At 41.9% G+C, this 18217-nt stretch overlaps 1 protein-coding gene across 2 annotated transcripts in view; it reads left to right on the top strand.

Moving 5' to 3' along the window:
• rttn (rotatin) overlaps positions 1-18217 on the top strand; it is a 36348-nt gene that overhangs the window by 14828 nt on the left and 3303 nt on the right. For both annotated transcript variants that reach the window (XM_074622521.1, XM_074622520.1), the window contains exons 22-44: positions 92-188; positions 287-352; positions 458-649; positions 2012-2254; positions 3059-3215; positions 4178-4344; positions 5060-5279; positions 6258-6386; positions 6562-6672; positions 8081-8239; positions 8617-8694; positions 9921-10113; positions 10202-10299; positions 10394-10481; positions 10759-10960; positions 11516-11606; positions 12503-12653; positions 12883-13020; positions 13806-14008; positions 14123-14228; positions 15760-15857; positions 16099-16176; positions 16606-16732. In XM_074622521.1, the coding sequence (XP_074478622.1) occupies positions 92-188; positions 287-352; positions 458-649; positions 2012-2254; positions 3059-3215; positions 4178-4344; positions 5060-5279; positions 6258-6386; positions 6562-6672; positions 8081-8239; positions 8617-8694; positions 9921-10113; positions 10202-10299; positions 10394-10481; positions 10759-10960; positions 11516-11606; positions 12503-12653; positions 12883-13020; positions 13806-14008; positions 14123-14228; positions 15760-15857; positions 16099-16176; positions 16606-16732 (3192 nt within the window). The remainder of the gene's footprint in view (positions 1-91; positions 189-286; positions 353-457; positions 650-2011; positions 2255-3058; positions 3216-4177; positions 4345-5059; positions 5280-6257; positions 6387-6561; positions 6673-8080; positions 8240-8616; positions 8695-9920; positions 10114-10201; positions 10300-10393; positions 10482-10758; positions 10961-11515; positions 11607-12502; positions 12654-12882; positions 13021-13805; positions 14009-14122; positions 14229-15759; positions 15858-16098; positions 16177-16605; positions 16733-18217) is intronic.

The following is an 18217-nucleotide window of genomic DNA, read 5'->3' as shown; positions in this document are numbered from 1 at the left end:
CTCTAATGGAATTTCAAATGTTATCATATACATTTATTCTTGAGATTGAGTGATGGTTATGTAAATTGTCTATGTTGTGTCTTCATTATAGCGTCGTTGATATTAAAGGTGAACAAAGGCAATGGAAATGAGATCGCTGTCCTGATGAGTTTACTGCTGTTTGATGAGATTGCCAGCATCGAAATATGGTGAGTTAATTTTTCCTCTATGAGCGTTCCATGTCTCTAAAATAAACGTGAATCCATTCAATATTTTGTTGTATCACCTGCTTTTTGTGTCCTATCAGGTCAGACAAATCCAACACAGATGTGACCCTCACGCCGTTCTCCCTCCCACTGTCAGTAATACGCAGGTAAACTGAGTTGTTAAGTTGTCAACATCGACAGTTAACATTCTAACTTGACACATGGTGTCTTTTAAAGGTCCCCTATAAACAACCATTCACTTTTTTCCCCAGGTACAACATCCCATTCCAGGCAGCGACTCATCACGCTGTCAGCCCGTACTGCTGCGTCCTGCCCCCCTCCTCTGACCTCCTGACCCTGGCACCCGCCCGCCTAGCTCTGCAAGTGGCCTGGAACACTGCATGGCATTCCGGGATAGATAACCTCCTTGACGAGCTGCGTGGCATCTCTACCGATGTTGCAGAGTAAGAACATTAATTAGTTTCTCACTCTTATGCATGCAGTGGCGTGTTAGGATAGTCTTTAGAGCTGTCTTTAGGTGTCAACTACGAAATGAATTGGCAACTATTTTAGTAATTGAATAATCGTTTTGAGTAATTAGAAAAAAATCTCTAATTCCAGCTTCGTAAATGTGAATAGTTTTTTTACTCCTCTATGACAGTAAACTGAATATCTTTGAGATGTGGACAAAACAAGACATTTGAGGACGTCATCTTGGGCTTTGGGAAACACTGATCCACATTTTCTTACCATGTTCTGACATTTTGTAGACCAAACAACTAATTGATTAATCAACAATGAAAATAATCGTTAGTTGCAGCACTACTTATATTATTACTAGACCAAGTTGACCATTGTTTCTGTATCAAGAGAACGTAAGTTGTCCTTCACTGTAGCTGGAAGTATGGTAACTGTTTGTTGGAGAATCTGAACAGAACAATAGTTCCATAGCAGGATAATTTAATCAAAGAAAACTCCTGCCACACATCACTCGTATACATTTATTTATTTTACCTTTATTTAACCAGGACGTCCCTTGAAATAGAAATCTCTTTTCCGAGGAAGCCCTGGCCAAGACGGCACACCAGTTACAGTAAATAGAAATAAAACACAACAGACAGGAGATACAATCATCAAACACGCAAGGAAGAGAGTAAATCCAGCTCAAATAAAACAGTTGCATTTCTCAGTTACATGGACTTTTAACAATTTTCCAAGGGGACTCGATTCTAAAGATATAGTATGCTCTGCAGATTATTTCAAGTCCAGGGAGCAATGTCCTCTCTAGTGGAGAATTGTAGTAAAAAATTAGTTTCAGAGGCTTGGCATCTTGTTTCATCTGTCTTCATTTACTTCTAATGTGACCTCATTCAAAAAAGATGAGAACGTCTCTCACACAGTTTTAACCAGCTTGATTACAGCAAAGACATTTAAAGCACACCATCAATCCACTAAGTTTCATACACTGAAAATTGCTAGGCATCTTCCTTTTTGTGTAAAGTACAACTCTGATGATATTGTTGTGTCTTATTACCACGTTTTTCATATTATTTTGACATCATTTTGACAGTTTTCTTGAGTGTTGATTATAGCTGGTCTGATGCCTGCCTCTGCTTGAATCAGTTGCAAGTAATTCTCAGAAATCATCTCTCTTTGGATGACTCATAAATGTCTCATCCCTCCAGATTGGTGATCAAATATGTTTGTTAATGAAGTCATTAGTATGCCTCTGATGATGCTACTCATGCAACACACTTGTCAGCACATCAATAGTCACGTAGTCCGATATATCTTTTATAACTATTTACATTTTGTCGCCCCCACAGATTTCACCCTGACTTAAAGCTGTCGGAAGCACAGGTTGTGTCGCTGCAGGCAGTGCACCTCCCCGCTGCGCTGCAGGACTGCATCAAGGCCATCGCCACGGCAGCAGGACACAGCTCGGTGACCTCTGCCCTCTCCAGGCTCAGCCTCTATTTACTGATTGACCGACTGGCCCTCCCCCACATCCCCACCCACAGCTGCAGAGACACCCTTCACTCCCTCAGCTGGCAGGCAGCAGTGACCAGGTACGCTGCATACAAATTCAGTTAAATGTACTTTTAGGTTCGACATGCTAATAACCAGCGAATATGTCTTGTTAAGGTTTATAAATTAAGCAAACGATGGGAGGATTTTATGACCTTCCCCAGCAGTATGCCATTATTATCACTGCTGCTGTCGAACAAAACAATACTTGCTGTGAACCAAATGTTTTCCACGGCTCAGCGAGCTCAGTATGGCTTTGTCTTATTTTGAAGAATTGACTTAATAGTGTTAAATGCCCTTTTCTGGTTACAGAGCCTGATTTGAGTATTTAAGCTTCCCTGTGGAAGTGTGACGAACATATATCTTCGACAAAACGTTTGAACAAATGTTTTGACAAATATGTTTATTCTATATTACAATTATGGCTTAAAAAATTATATTTTCTTCCTCTAACTACTCTAATCCTAAAGCTAAACTTAAAAAAATATATCATTAAAATGTGATGCATCAGTAATAATTAAGAAAACAAGAGGAGCCTCCACCAAAGTACATTCAAGCAGTATTTCATTTGATTCCATCAGTTTATCACCACCCCTCTGCCAAAATCTAGGTGTTTCCCTTCTACTATAGCAGCATATGTCTGTCAATACTTGTCATTGGTTTGTGCGATTAATATTTCCACTGTACAATTATGTTTTACGACAGATTAGAATAAAACAAAGAAGAACTTTAGCTTCTTTAGTAATCAGTATTCTAGACAAATAATGAATTTTAAGTGGGGCTTTTCCTTTTAACTACGCTCTCTTCCTCTTGTTGTCATGGCCTGTGTCTCTTCCTCCCTGCAGGTTTCTCCAGGTGCGTCCAGCCTGTGTGGAGGATGAGAGGTTGCTAGTGGGCATTGTTGCATTTTTGAATGCCTACTTCAAACAGACGCACACTGAGTCTGCATCTAACCCAGAGGACAAGGACCTGCGCTGGATTCTGGAGCTGCTTCTCGACCAGGTACAAATAATTCACACTTTCTGGTCAAACAACAAGTAACAAGTAAAACCTCACTACAATAGTCCTGTATTTCTTTTTTAAGGTTTTTGGCTTAAAGGGATGGTTGAGAAGTTAACACAAATCAATATAAGTTACAGTGTGGTTGTGGTATAGATGATATCTTATTAATGTGTGTGTGTGCATCTCTGTTAGCTAGTAATGTGGTTAGACCCTCTCCTCTCCAACACAGAGGGTTCTAATCAAAGCTTGAATAAACCAGACAAGCCAAACATATTACTCTCTCATAACGACAGAAAAACCAGTATCACAGCGTACCACCTCAGACCTGCGGAAGAGATTATATCCTGAGCTCTTAAAACAAAGTTGGATTCATATTTTCTGCCCGAGGAGAAGAATCACCACCACACTGTTTTAGCGGGGAGAGCTACTTTTAGGATTTAATCAGTCTCACCTTGGCTTTCTCATTAGCGTGTGTGTAAACAATAAGCCCTCCCCTGGCAGCTAAAGCAGACTCAGATTGAATGCCTGGTAGGGGTGAGCAGCTCTGTTCTGCTCCGACTTTACTGTAATTACTGAGCTGTTTCAGGAACATCTGTCGCTCTCTACACTTTATCTACTCCATGTGCATCGCTAAATATGAAATCCTGCATGTTTGGTACTTATAGATCTGAGTTTTACAGGGAAAGGGTGGAAGTATTAAGAAGGAGGTGTTTGCTTCAAATACACCTGTCAACCTTTTTTTACATCTTCCCTCCATGGGTCTGTTTGAATTTAGAAAGGTCGGGCAGATAGATTAGATTTCACTATTAATACAAATCTAACTTGATTATCCCCCTGAACAAGGGATGTGTTTTTAAGATGTGTATGCGGTTAACGGAGTACAAGAAGGCATACAAAAGAGCAAACCAGCCAACCTACCAAAAACAAATTAATCTATGTCCATCCATCGATCAATCTTCCAGGAGACCGCATCCCTTCTTAATTTGCTGCTTGGTGTGGAGACCCAGACCTCGACTCAGAGCCCGGGGGAGCCGGAGGAATTGAAGAACCATGTCAGCCAGAGACTGCAGAGAGAACTCACCAGCTTCTTTAACATCTTACTCCTCCGACTTGCACAAACCACTGACAGGTAGGGGGATTTGTTTCACCCAAAAAACGTGTGACACTCCACTGGGAAGTCACAAGACAAGACGGGTCTTTGTGTCTTTTATTGCAATTTACAGTTTTAAATGAAACTGTTTTGTCATTTGAAGTATAGTTTTGAAAGTTAATTGCATTTTTTTTACATTATAATACTAGAATGCGTAGACTTTGGTTTTATCTGCTTATAAAACATACAGCAAAGTACTACATTCTGCATTAACTACAGGTATACAGTATATTTCAGCGCTACGGAGGCACAGTTATTATAAATGCCACAATATTTTTCCACATTTCTTCATGAAAAATGAATGAAAGTGCAATAATGATCACTCTTACTGTATTGTACATTGTATAGAAAAGGGGAGTCACTCTCATGTTAATGCTATTCAGCCTTCCTGTGGGGTTAGAAAAGTGATTAAAATCATCTTGAGGATTAAAAAACACAGTGAAGTGTTCTTCCACTGTAGGGGAAGTGCTTATTTCAGTTCATTTGTGATGGAAATCTGACTAGCTTAGATATTTAGAACATGAAAATGAATGCCAAACACACAAAAAGCCACGGGCTTATGAAAAAGAATTGGAATGCTAATTGTTAACGTTATCTTGTCTTGTTTTTTTTCCCCTCTCTCTTCTGCCTCTTGTCTGCCTGGTTTTGCTCGTGTCTCGCTCTTTCTCACTCCGTCCTTTCCCCGTCTGTCCAGGCTATGTCTGGCATTAGCGGGCCCCTTCAAGAGCCAGCTGGCAGTCCGTTTGCTTCAGAGCCTGCGGGTGTCCGACGCCCCGCGTTTCTATGGCCTTCCCAGCCTGGAGAGGACACTGCAGGGCATGGTCAGCCTGACTGCCCAGCCTGGCTGGAGCTCCCACTGCTCTGACCTGGAGCCCATCTTGCTCTGCTCCAAGTATCTCAGTGGGCTATTAGAGGTGTGTGTGTGTGTGTGTCTGTGTGTGAGAGTATGTGTGCATATGTTCATGTGTTGCATGCAAGCCTCCTCCTATCAGAGCTGAGATTGCCTACAGAAAGGAATAAAAGGGAAAAGCACAGTACTTTCTGAGGAATTAATTAAAACTAAGCAAAGTGCGGTTACAGGACGTGCATTGCAATGAGTAAAAAATCTCATTGATTAGATATGCCACACTGTGAAGATGCTGATGAGATTAATCAACCTTGCCTATTCCATCTGTTCGGTTGTTCAACAGTCCATAAAACAATAGCGTAACACGGTGTAGACCAGCTTGCGCAGCAGTCCTCAGCACAGAAGTGTCCAAACTTTTATTTTTCATTTGGAATGAAGACCCCGGTGGAATAGACCATCCCGTTAACGCAACACCTATGCTTATTCATTTGGTTTGTTTTTAATGGGCAGCGTTCATGGACATGAATTACGATCGCATGAAGACTGAAGGTTAATTTCCCTTTTTCAGTCAAGATCTCTGGTGGCTACTTTCATCTCACTGATAACAATCAGATAGCTAACACTTTCACCCCCCGTCTTCTCAACCCCTCTAACCCACCTCTCACCTGATACTCTCGGCACTGTAGGGCCCTAAAGCTCAGCAGGCCTTGGGCTCGTCTCTCTTCATCTGCTCTTCAGTGCAGTCCCACATCCTGATGGCACATCAAAGCAAAATAATTAGTCTCCGCTGTATTTAGCTTTCCTTTTGGATGCAGTGAGTTGCATGACAAGCATTCAGTAATAATCACTAACTCAGGTACCCTTTGTTCAGTCGTCTTTGCCAGAAACAGGGAGCAACATGTGATAACACCACTTACTGTAAATCCAAATAACTTGCAGTTCTGCCAGCTGTCTTTGCAGGATGAGAATGGATGGGAAACATGCAATAGCACCACAGTGTTCTATAATTCAACACCCCCAATATGATCTGTGTCCTTTTACACAGGTTATCTCCTCATTTTATGTGGAGTGGGGAGGCAACTCCATGTCTTTCATGGGGAAAGGTGTGACTAAGAATGCCGTCATCTGCTTGCTTCACCTGTCCCATGAGATGATGATCGAGAACAAGGACAAGGCAAGTATCAACAATGTTTACACCGCTGTGAGGATGCTGGTTAGAAAGAAATCAGTGAATCGATGCAAGTACTGAAAGTCTGCGCCTTCAACAGCCAGATACCAGACTACACAGTATAAAAATATGTTGGAATGGAACCACAACAGTGTTTTTCTCTCTATTTTGTCTGCATCAGGACTACATATCCCAGTGGTCTTTGGGGAATGAGGCAGCTGCTGAGGAAGCCAGTGCCTCTCAGCTTGGTTTGGCTTGGCTCATTCCACTATGGGTCGACCGCGATCAAGAGGTACGAAGAGTCTCCAGCTTTTCATTCTCTTAAAGGAACAGTGTGTAACATTTAGGGGGATCTATTGGCAGAAAAAGGAATATAATATTAATAAGTATTAGGGCTGTCAATTGATTAAAATATTCAATCGCATGATTGTCCATGATTAATCGGGATTTATCGCAAATCAATCACACATTGTTATATGGTCAAAATGTACCGTAAAGGGAGATTTGTCAAGTGTTTAATACTTTTATCAACATGGGAGTGAACAAATATGCTTGCTTTATGCAAATGTATGTATATATTTATTATTAGTAATCAATTAACAACACAAAACAATGACAGATATTGTTCAGAAACCCTCACAGGTACTGCATTTAGCATAAAAATATATGCTCAAATCATAACATGTCAAACTCGAACACAACAACAGGCAACGACAGCTGTCAGTGTGCTGACTTGACTATGACTAGTCCAAATATGCATGTACTATATGTCATAAAGTGGGCATGTCTGTAAAGGGGAGACTCGTGGGTACCCATAGAACCCATTTATATTCACATATCTTGAGGTCAGAGGTCAAGGGACCCCTTTAAAAATTACAGATTTAGAGTGTTATTTAGCCTCCTTCACGACAAGCTAGTATGGTACTGCTAATGGATTCCTTAGGTTTTCTAGTTTCACATGATGCCAGTATCTTCTCTCTAGCTTTAAAACTGAGCCCGCTACAACCTCCGAGAGTTATCGCATTAACTTTGACAGCCCCAATTAATAAGTATGTTTTCTTTAGTGTGTAATCACCTGAAAATAAGAATGTGTTTTCGTTACCTTAGAATGACAAACCAAACACTGGCTCAAGATTGGGCCCTTCACATTTTTGCGTCCGTCACTGTAGTTCTCCTACACGCTTGGCACACGGGAGAAGTTTCAGTTGCTTGCAATCTGCAACCTCACCGCTGGATGCCGCTAAACCCTACACAATGCAACTTTAAAGTTATAATAACTGAAACAATTAAACGTATGTAAACTATACGTATACATGACACTCAAGTCTTCAGTATTTAGCCGTTCACTGTTCATTCTTCAGCTAAACTTCATAAACTCTTTCTGTCATAAAAATGAAGTTTCTAGATGCTTGACTTTTGGGACAAAATGAAACCCATAAGAGTTGCGCAAGAACTCGCAGACAAAAAGAAGCACATGACAGCTAGTCATACCAAATTCTCTGTCTGTCTCCAAAAATAAGTCCTCACACAAGTCAGTCTAAGAGGGCTCCCTCGACAAGGTAGAAGTCTGTCTGTGCCATCATCAATTTAAAATGCTAGTCTGCTTAGTCTGCCGATGTATATACAGCTACACCATACTCCTTTCCCTCTCTCTTTCCTCACACATCCACCCAAATTTGTGTCTCCCCCTCTCGTTTCAGGTGAGGTTTGCCAGTTTGGGTTTAGGCGCAGCTCTGTCCTCGGTGCCCAGCGGGTGCCAGGCTCTGTGTGCCAGCTGTCAGAACATCAGCGGAGGTCTGTGGGGCACGTTGCTCAACATCCTCCTGGATCAGCAGGAGAGCAGCATGGTCCGCAGAGAGGTACGATGTTAGAGCTGCATCTCTGCTCTACTGTCTGTGCAACCCAGAAACATTGTTTTCCTTATTGCTGCACAGGAGATAAATAACCTCCTTTTGAGGAGTCCTGGGCCAAAATATAGAACAGCAGACTGTTATTGTATTTACAGAGATGATTGACAGAAGCTAACCCCATCTATTGTACATTTTTAAAACTGTTGTTGTTTCCACACACACACACACGAGTAAGAGTAAAGCCAATTTCACTTTTATTTCTTCTATGGTCAGAAAATGTGGCTGGTCTTTTATGTATTACCAGCCAAATACAGGCAGATGGCACTGTTGCTGATGCAGTCTAACTTGACCCAGTGTGTGCATGTCTCTTTTTTTTTTGTGTCCAGGCTGCATTTATCCTGCAGAACTTGATGGTGATGCCCATGCCTGCCAACGCAGAGGAGGCCAAGGACTCCCACTGGCAGGTCAGCAGCTCTGCCAACCAGTTAAAAAGCTTTTATAGACCATGAAATGTTTTCTCTCGCTCCCTCTCTTTCAGTGTCCATTACTAAAATGTATTTATTATCTTTTTAAAGAGAGGCTGAAATCAGGCCACGTAGAAAAAAAAAATTAAAAAGGTAGATGTTGTGATCTCCTTGCAGGGGCTTTTAGAAAAAAATGACAGTCTTGTAAAGTATATTTAAGATTTTAATATTGAAGGTTGAAAATATTTACCTTGCATGGTAGCGGGGTTCTCACAATGTCACAAGATCACACGAGAACCGCAGGATCACATATCACACCAAGTAATGCGTTTGTATCTGGCAAACCAGTGCACCGACCAATCAGCATCCTGAGAAGAGCTACTGGCAGCTTTTTTTATTTATTTTTTTTATTGAAAAAACATTCAAATGTTCATACATGTACTCAACATAATGGTACAGAGAAAGAAGGAAATGAATTTAGAGAAATAAATAGAAATAACAATGATAATTAAAAAAATAGAATTGGGATAAATAAAGTTCAAAAATATAAAATTGTAAGAAAAAAAACATACATTATTCTTCTTTAAAGACCATACATTTTGACAGTTTTTCACTTTTGTTAGTGTTTATAAGTTTTAGAGTGATATATATTCTTTAAAAATCCAGTGAATTTGGGGGCAATTTGAACAGAACTACTGGCAGCTACGGGTCTGGCTTAGGCGTGTGTGAAAACACGTCGAGGCAACTGTTCGTTCTAAACAACAATGGCGGCTCCTGAATAAGTTAGCGTCGATGCTGCATCAGTCATATCACAACTGGAGAGTATTTCTTCATTGATAGAAGAGCAAAGAACGGCACCGAAGGCTTTTCTCGATAGAAAATATGTTTTCACTCTTCTCCCAACTGGTTTTGGCAAGAGTTTGATTGATAGATGGTTCATCCAGTCTGCCAAGTATTTTTTTGAAAGTACCTGCCCTTTTCCAAACAGTTTCCGATGCTGGCTTCTCAGATGGTTCTTTGAAACAAACCATCTGGCAGGTCAGGTTATGAAAATATCTAGTGAAGGGTTCAGACAAAGTTAAGCCCAGCTGGATTTTACCTTCAACCCCTCTGTATTTTGTCCTTTCTCTCACCTCTCTTCCCTTTTGCCCTGTTCTTATCAGTGGAAGTCATATCACAGTCACTCATCTCTGCATCTTCCCCACATTCACACTCTCCTCTTCCAGCACCCGTGTGTCCATGACGAGGTGTCTGGTGTGTCTCTGGTGGGTCTTCCAGCGCTCCAGGCTCTGCTCTACCACTGCCACTACTTCCAACATGTGGCTCTCTCCGCCTCCAAATGTTACCAAGGCAGGTACACGTTCCACCTGCAACCTCGTGCTGCCGCCACCGGTGGACCTCAGGAGAGCAATTCACTGGGTAGGTTTTCAATTCTTGTGTTTCATCATTCATCAATAGTTTTTCCTAGTTTATGTTAACGTGTCATTATGCGTATGTGCTTGTCTAGATTCTGAGAATTCTCTGTGGTTTTGGAGATGCGATCCACCGGCGCCCGCTATCGACTCCAGCAGACCTTCCAGCTCCCTCTCCACATCCAGCACCGTGGTCAGCGATGCACTCGTACCTTCAGACATGCACACGCACTAACACGTTGGAAATAAACAAGTGGATCCTCACAGCTTCATGTTGTCCGTTACAGATCAGAGGTTCGGGGCCACACACCCCTAAGAGTCCCTCACCATTGAGCATCACAGAAGATACTCCTGTCAGCAGACTGATGGCTCAAGGTACTGGTACAGAGAGGAAGAGAGTGTGTGTCTGCGTGCACACATGCGTTAACAGTAATAGTATCACATTTCACAATATTTTCCTTTAGAACCTCCTTTTTTTAAAATTATAAACAAAAACCATTCCCCACATTTGTATATTTATGTTTCCATGTTACATTAGCACATTGCGCTCTGTATTTTACCTCAGTTTCTAGATTATGTGGTCAGAGACAGACTCAGTGTGTGAGCCATTGGGGATGCATCTCTATTAGCTGTCTATTGATGTGTCTCACAGGCCAGAGCGACACGGACACCAGCGACTCGGCGACCTCCCAAGACTCCCGACAGGGCGAGCCCTCGGCCGCGGAGCCCGTCGTCATGGTAACTCCCGACCTCATGACGGCCCACTGTGGCCTGCTGACTAACCTGCTGGCCATCCTGCCAGACTTCACCCTCACTGCCATCCGACACAACCAGCTCCTCCAGGCGCTGGCCAGGTGAGAGGCCACATGCTCCGACCGCATGAACACACTCTCCCCTCCAATGTGTTGAATAAAACTCAGAATGTCTTTATAGTACTCTCAGTAGGAATTCATTACTTGTTATATTCAGTCTGCTGCTGAAATGTTTAGTGTGTAGTTGGTTAAATGAAGAGTCGATTGATCGAATAGAAAAAAAGTAGGCTAGTATGATGGCATGCACTCATATATATATACACACATACAGTACATACATGCCTTTTATATATACATACACCTGTACATACCCAGGGAAAAGAGAGAGATTACATCTTCAAAACTCTTTATAGTTTGATAACTGATTGTTTTAGTAGTCGGTAAAAACATCAAACATTTTGTGTTGCCAGAGACGTTTTACAGTGTAAATAAAAGCCGTAAAATCCACACTGAGCCGTAACATATTTATGTCATTTTTGATAATGATTAAAGATGATTTAAATAAACATGTATATCAGTAGAGAATTCATGTTAATTGTAGCTCTAATCCCCTCTAGCTACTTTCTTACAAACACACACATTTCTTTTCCTCCTCAGTCTGGTAGATGTTGGGCCCATTGAGAAATGTCTGGCTGAGCTGAAGACACCCAACGTCCTACCAGGAGAGAGGGAAGACATCAAGATCCAGGTGAGGAACACTGTGATAGACACTTCTGAAGAGTTTTTCAACTTTTTTTTTTTGTTATGACTTAGCATAAAAAACGTGGGTTGGTACAGTACGCTGCTTCAGTGCAGCGCGAGGTTGTCTGAGGGCACCTCCAGATTTTGGTGTGGGTGGAATATTCAAGCTTATACTCAAAGCATACCACTGTTTTTGCAGCTTGGAAAATTTGCTTTTAAAATAGAATGACTTATTCTTACTGTTAATATGCATCCATTTTCATCAGGACTGTCAATTGATTAAAATATTTAATCGTGATTAATCGTAAATTAATCCTACATTTTTTTATCTGTTCAAATTGTACCTTAAAGGGAGATTTGTAATATAATTATTTAATACTCTTATCAGCATGGTAGGGGGCAAATACAGTATGCTTGCTTTATGCAAATATATGTACGTATTTATTATTGGAAGTCAATTAACAACACAAAACAATGACAGATATTATCCAGAAACCCTCACAGGTACTGCATTTAGCATAAAAAATATGCTCAAATCATAACATGGCAAACTGCAGCCCAGCAGGCAACATCAGCTGTCAGTGTGTCAGTGTGCTGACTTGACTAAGACTTGCCCCAAACTGCATGCGATTATCATAAAGTGAGCATATCTGTAAAGGGGAGACTCGTGGGTACCCTTAGAACCCATTTTCATTCACATATCTTGAGGTCAGAGGTCAAGGGACCCCTTTGAAAATGGCTATGACAGTTTTTCCTCGCCAAAATTTAGCGCAAGTTTGGAGTGTTATTTAACCTCCTTCCTGATGAGCTAGTATGACATGGTTGGTACAATCTGTTTGCATGCATGTGTGGTTAATCTATAAAAAAAAGTCCTCCTTTGTGAATGTGCGTTTGTGTTTCTAGTTTGTCACCCTACTTCAGTTCCTGTCCAGCTTCTCCAAACTGCTGCGCTCGTGTGTCGCAGTAAGCCAGGAGCTGATTGGCCAGATGGACTTCCTGAAACAGCTGTTGACTACTCTGGTGGCAGTGCTCATGCTGGATACCAAAGGATTAGGTCAGAAGCCTGGATGTTAAATTCAAATGGAAGTCGTCATTTTTAGTAATGTCCCATATATACTATTGTGTATGTTACCATTATTGATCAGAAAAAAACATCCAACGATGCTTCAAATACATACTCCTATTCATACAAGTATCCCACTCTCCCTGCAGTGTGATCTGTGTGTGGCTTTGTGGCTGTCTCGTGTCATAAAATTTGTGACTCACTCTTTTTCCCCCCTCAGACGCTGGTACCCGGGACACGGTTTGTGTGTGCTGGGCAGATGTGTTTATGCTCCTGGCTACTCTGGTGAGGAGGGACAGCTCGGCAGCGTACCCATCTGTCTCTGCTGCGCTGGGGAGACGCTGGCGGACGTTTGCAGGTACACAGATTCTCTGCGCTGTATCTGTGTGTGTGTGTGTGCGTGTGCATTATGTTAAAGCGAGAGAGTGAAAGAGACAAAATGAATTATTCTGCTTTAACCTGCAGATTTGCTTTATAAGCATCTATTATGGATAATTTACCACAATTTATAATAATAGATTTCATTTAATTTGAATATCCCACTGTGGTTTAAGAATCAAGATCTTGGTACATGATGAAATCTGGCTGTAAAGTGATTTTTCTCCTCAAATCACAAAGACTGACAATCATCATTAGGGTAATTATGCCGATTGTAGTAACTCACTAAATAACCAGAATTTGCATTTTAGATATAATTCTGGTACAAAAAATAAATAAATTCTATCATAATACCACCTTTGTTGCATCATTACAGTGTGTATTAACTTCCCTGAACAGATGCTGGGATAGGATAATTGCATCCTGTCCTTACACTACCTCTACTCCTCCTACTCATCTTCCTCTGTGATTAATGGCGCAGCAGGGAAATGTGATGAGTCCAGTAAAAGATGAATGCTGAGCCTTTGTGCTTGTATTTATGTCCGTGTGTACTTGTTTATGGCATCTGGGCGTCTGCATACACATTCAAATGATTAGTGTGTTCGCCGCCAGCGCATACTGCCTCAGTCATGGACAAATATCTGTCGGGGATTTAAACAATGGATTTGCCATTTTGTCTTCTCCGTGATTCAGTATGCATTGCAGTGTCATTCATTAAAAGACCAACTCTCTCTTTTTTTATTTGCCCCGTGTGTGTGTCTGCAGGAACATTATCAGTGTGTGTGAATGAGAAGTTCGCAGACTCTCTTCTCCACACGGCGGCTTTGCAGTTCCTCAGTACGATTTTCACAGAGGAGACAAAGAGTCTGGGTGTAGAGGTCACGACCTCGAACTCTAAACACGCTGCTGCTTTGTCTGACATTGTGAGCGGTCCCTCAGCCAGCCAGCTGTGTGAACTGTTACTGCAGGTACGTGTATATGAGGCGAGTGGTAATCTGAATTAACTAAACTTGATTACTTTTTTTCTCTTTGATTATGTGTCATGAATGATCACTGTGTCCCTCTCTGACTGTTGATGCCAGAGTTTTGATAAGAGGACCCATCAGGACCCTTTGAAGAAGCTGACAGCCAGAGCTCTGATGACACTGCTAGCCTGCAGTCCCACAGCTCAAAGCCACGCAGCCAAAGGTAATTCCCCACACCTCAGGCGGCCACCTGTTACAAACTCTTTGAACATTTTAAAATGGGTCACTAGCTTGTTGCCTGGTGGTTCCCCATAAGACACGTGTGACACCGGAAAAGTTTTGAAAACCTCATCCATTACCCAGGTTGTGATTTCCCTCCCTCTGGTCTATATATCCCTGCCTCTGCTAAATCATTTTTTATAACCGGTGGGGACAAAATATGTCCCCCCCCTCATAGTGATTAATGCTACTTCACCAATACCTAAAATAAACATATTTTAAAATATATCTACTGTAAGTAAAGAGCTGCGACATGAGAGCAGTCTAGTACAGTGCAAGCGACAATAAAATCAGAAATGTCAGCGCTTGTGTGACAGTAGAGGTGACACCGCATCTAGGCTACGTGATGAACATCTCCACGCTGAACAGTCTGCTGTTCATCTCAGTAAACAGACCAGGTGTGTCCTCCTTCCCTGTCCGGATATGTGACTAAAAGAGGGGCGACACGCCGCAGATGACCCCTCCACAGGAAAGCAGAAGAAGAAGATAGTCTGTCATCAAAGCTTATTTTTATGTTCACAGCATGTTGTGCTGTTGCATTTTGTGATTATTTTTTTATTAAATATTGTAGTTTATAAAGTGTTTTGGCCAGAGCTGCAACAATTAATAGATTAGCTGTCAACTATTAAATGAATCGCCAACTATTTTGACAATCGATTAATCATTTTGAGTCATTTTTTAAGAAAAAAAAAAGTAAAAATTCTCTGATTCCAGCTTCTTAAATGTGAATATTTTCTGTGATCTTTACTCCTCCATGACAGTAAACTGAACATCTTTGGGTTATGGACAAAACAAGACATTTGAGGACGTCATCTTAGGCTTTGGGAAACACTGATCGACATTTTTTTCTGACATTTTATAGACCAAACAACTAATCAGTTAATCAAGAAAATAATCGACAATGAAAATAATCGTTATTTGCCGCCGTAGTTTTGGCACGCCTGGCTGAGTGGCGCTATCCATGGTACTGAAAGAGGGAATTCATTCTGGCATGTTGAATTAGCATGTAACATTTTCTTTTGTTGTGTATGAACACATCCTCTACTGTATGTGTCCGCATGAGGAAAGGACAAGGCAAGAGAGTGAAAATATGGCGCTACTTGATGAATTGAATTTTAAAAATTGGATTGAAATATTCCTGCAAATCCAGTGGTGAAGTTCAAGACATGAAATTATTGTATTAAAGTTCACAATTATTCTATAAATGTTACTTTTACCAGCTGCAAGAAATAGCCTAACAAGCTTCCTCGTCTATATCGGCCCCAGTATGGTTCGTGATTTATTTTCATGAATAAAAAACAAAAACAATTTTTTTCACAAATCGCACCCTGCCATTACAAGTTAACCTTTCAATCAAGTGTTCAATTTACGACATCATTGAGAGCTATGTTTTTGTCAGTCGTGGTGGATATCTCATTATAACTCTTCATATGATGTCCCACTCTGAACTCTGTCTGTCTGGGTTTTTCCTCCAGCTGGTCTAATTGACAGCTGTGTGGAGCAAATGAAGCAAACTCACTCCCAGCTCCACCTGGAGTCCGTCCGACCCGGCAAGGCTTTGCACCGCAAAAAGGTGAGAAAGAGACTGACTGGAAATTTCCAGTCTCAGCATTTCTTTGCTGTTTTTTTTTTCCTCCATTGGATACAATAACAATCTGAATTCAACATGAGTGAGTTTCTGGATAAATATTCTGACTATATCTGTGGTAGTTCCCAGCAGTTAGTCCGCTTGCTGTTATGGAGCAGTAAAGATGTTTTTCTACTCGAACATTTAAACATATCGGTGTTTGTTTTTGTCTTTTCTGTATTATCAGGAAGAAGGCTATTTAAAGGAAGTCAAGCTGACTGTGGAGATCCTGCGGAGTGCTCTTTACCGCAACGATGAATGCAAAGTGAGCCTCACTGAAGATTCCTCACTGCTAATTGTTTTTTAATGGACCCTCAGAGTACCAATGCTGTGCCTGCAAATGAGATCCACCTAAATGTGCACGGCCCTGCTAACATCTCAGCAACTTCAGCTTCTTAAACCCTGTAATGACATTACTTATAGAGCATATTAGCTGGTTTTCATCTTCTAAGTGGCCTCTCAGTCACTGGTGGTTACCTTGGACTAAATAGCCAGGGAGGCTCTCCTGCCATTATTCTCCTCCCCGTGTGTTTTTCCTGCACACTTAAGAAAATATCGAAACATCTTACGTTGATTGCCGCCATCTGTGTTTGTGCTCGTTGTATAAATCAGGGTTTGCATGCATCTGTAATCATGCACATGCCTTCGTGTGGGTGTGTCTGTGTATAATCCATTTGTATTTGTGTGTGTGTAGGTTGTGGCCACAGATGCTCGCCTAACACTGGCACTCTATGCTCTTTGGCCCTGGCTCCTATTGGACGACCCCACCATGGAGGCGGTGCTGGAGCTTCTGTGCGTCTATACGGCCAACTGCGCCACAGGTCTGTTAGTGTGTGTGTGTGTGTGTGTCTGTAAGTCTTATGTGTTTGTGTAGGCACTGTGCCTGGCCCGTGCTTGCCCGTCGCCTCTTTCTGCAGTTAGCAATCTGACTGAGTCACGCACACTTCCCACTAAGAGCCCCATTGTCCTCTCCAAACGACCACTGAACCGCATTGTGTCTCACTGTATAAGACCAGCGCCTGCTCGCCTGCCAGCCACAATGGGCACAGTGTCGGGATCCGGGGATCAGGCTGCGTGGCCGTCTCTCTGCATGTACGGCGACGGGTTTCAGGCCGGCGGGAGATGATGAGGGGGGGAAGCACAGAGCATCTTCTGTGTCGCCTGAGATATATTCCGTCATGCAAATGTAAGAGCTGTTGAAACTCAGAACAGCAAAAAAAAGACTTGTAGGAAAAAAGCTTTTTGAGTGAGAGGAAAGGCGAGATTCATAGGGAGGAAACAGTAGGGAAATATTACTTTGATAAACGGCTCGTGGTGCCTTTGATCTGTTTGTGTGTGTGTGTGATGTAGTTGTGCAATGGAAATCAGTTTCATCAGTGGAGGAAAGGAAGTTTCATGTGTAACGCTTATGAGTGTGTGTGTGTGTCCCCGTTTGATTGGCATCGCTTCCTCAGTGGGTGCGTGCGCTCTGATCTAAACTCGCTCGCTTTAGACCCCTCATAAGCTCAAGCTGTGAAGCACCAGAAATCAGTGAAGTCAGGGCACAGTATATCCCTAAAGGTTAACTGAACAGCAGGTTGTGTTCAGGCTGCACGCAGCCAGGCTTAGTATTACACCATCCACCCTCAGGCTACCATTTCTTCTCCTGAGACTGCTACATTTTCTACCGAACGTTTCATCTCCAGTCTACCTCCTTCATCCGAGGCTTTGTTTGCACTGCTAGTTTCGAGTCAGATTGTTGGTTTCATCTGCAACACACATATTTTTTTTTTTTTTAACGGATATTTTTGTAGCAGCCCCAAAAACTTGCTCCCACAGACAAGACTGAAAAGTTAAAAAACAACAACATGGAACGATCATACATTTTTTTTAGCAGCAGTGGGAACGCCTTTGACACACATCAGTGAGGTGGATCCATTATAAAAGCAGACCTCCCTCGTCAATTCTGTGATAGACCGGCTTTCTTGACAGGTATTGAGATAACCTCGGGCGAACATCAGCATACGCCTGTTGCTGTATGTTGCCATTCCAGGATTAGCATAACCAACAAGCTGTCATATTCTCCAATAAGCAACATCAATCAGTGTCAGACGAGGCCTCGTCAATGCTCTCTGTCTTAAGCCTGTGATTTTTGTATCTACAGTAATCTCTAGCTGCAGCAATTAGTCACGTCAGTTATACTGATATGAGTGTGGTGCCAAAAGAGAGATATTTGTATGTTACCTATTTGTGTTTACATTTCTTAATGGCCTAAATTGTAAATAAATTGTAGCCATAGCCTAGGGCTAAATAATTCCGCTCCCTGC

The sequence above is a fragment of the Sebastes fasciatus genome, chromosome 21, assembly GCF_043250625.1.
Source record: "Sebastes fasciatus isolate fSebFas1 chromosome 21, fSebFas1.pri, whole genome shotgun sequence".
NCBI lineage: Eukaryota > Metazoa > Chordata > Actinopteri > Perciformes > Sebastidae > Sebastes > Sebastes fasciatus.
Note: the sequence above shows the minus strand (reverse complement) of the source record. Positions and strands in the feature narration are given on the sequence as shown.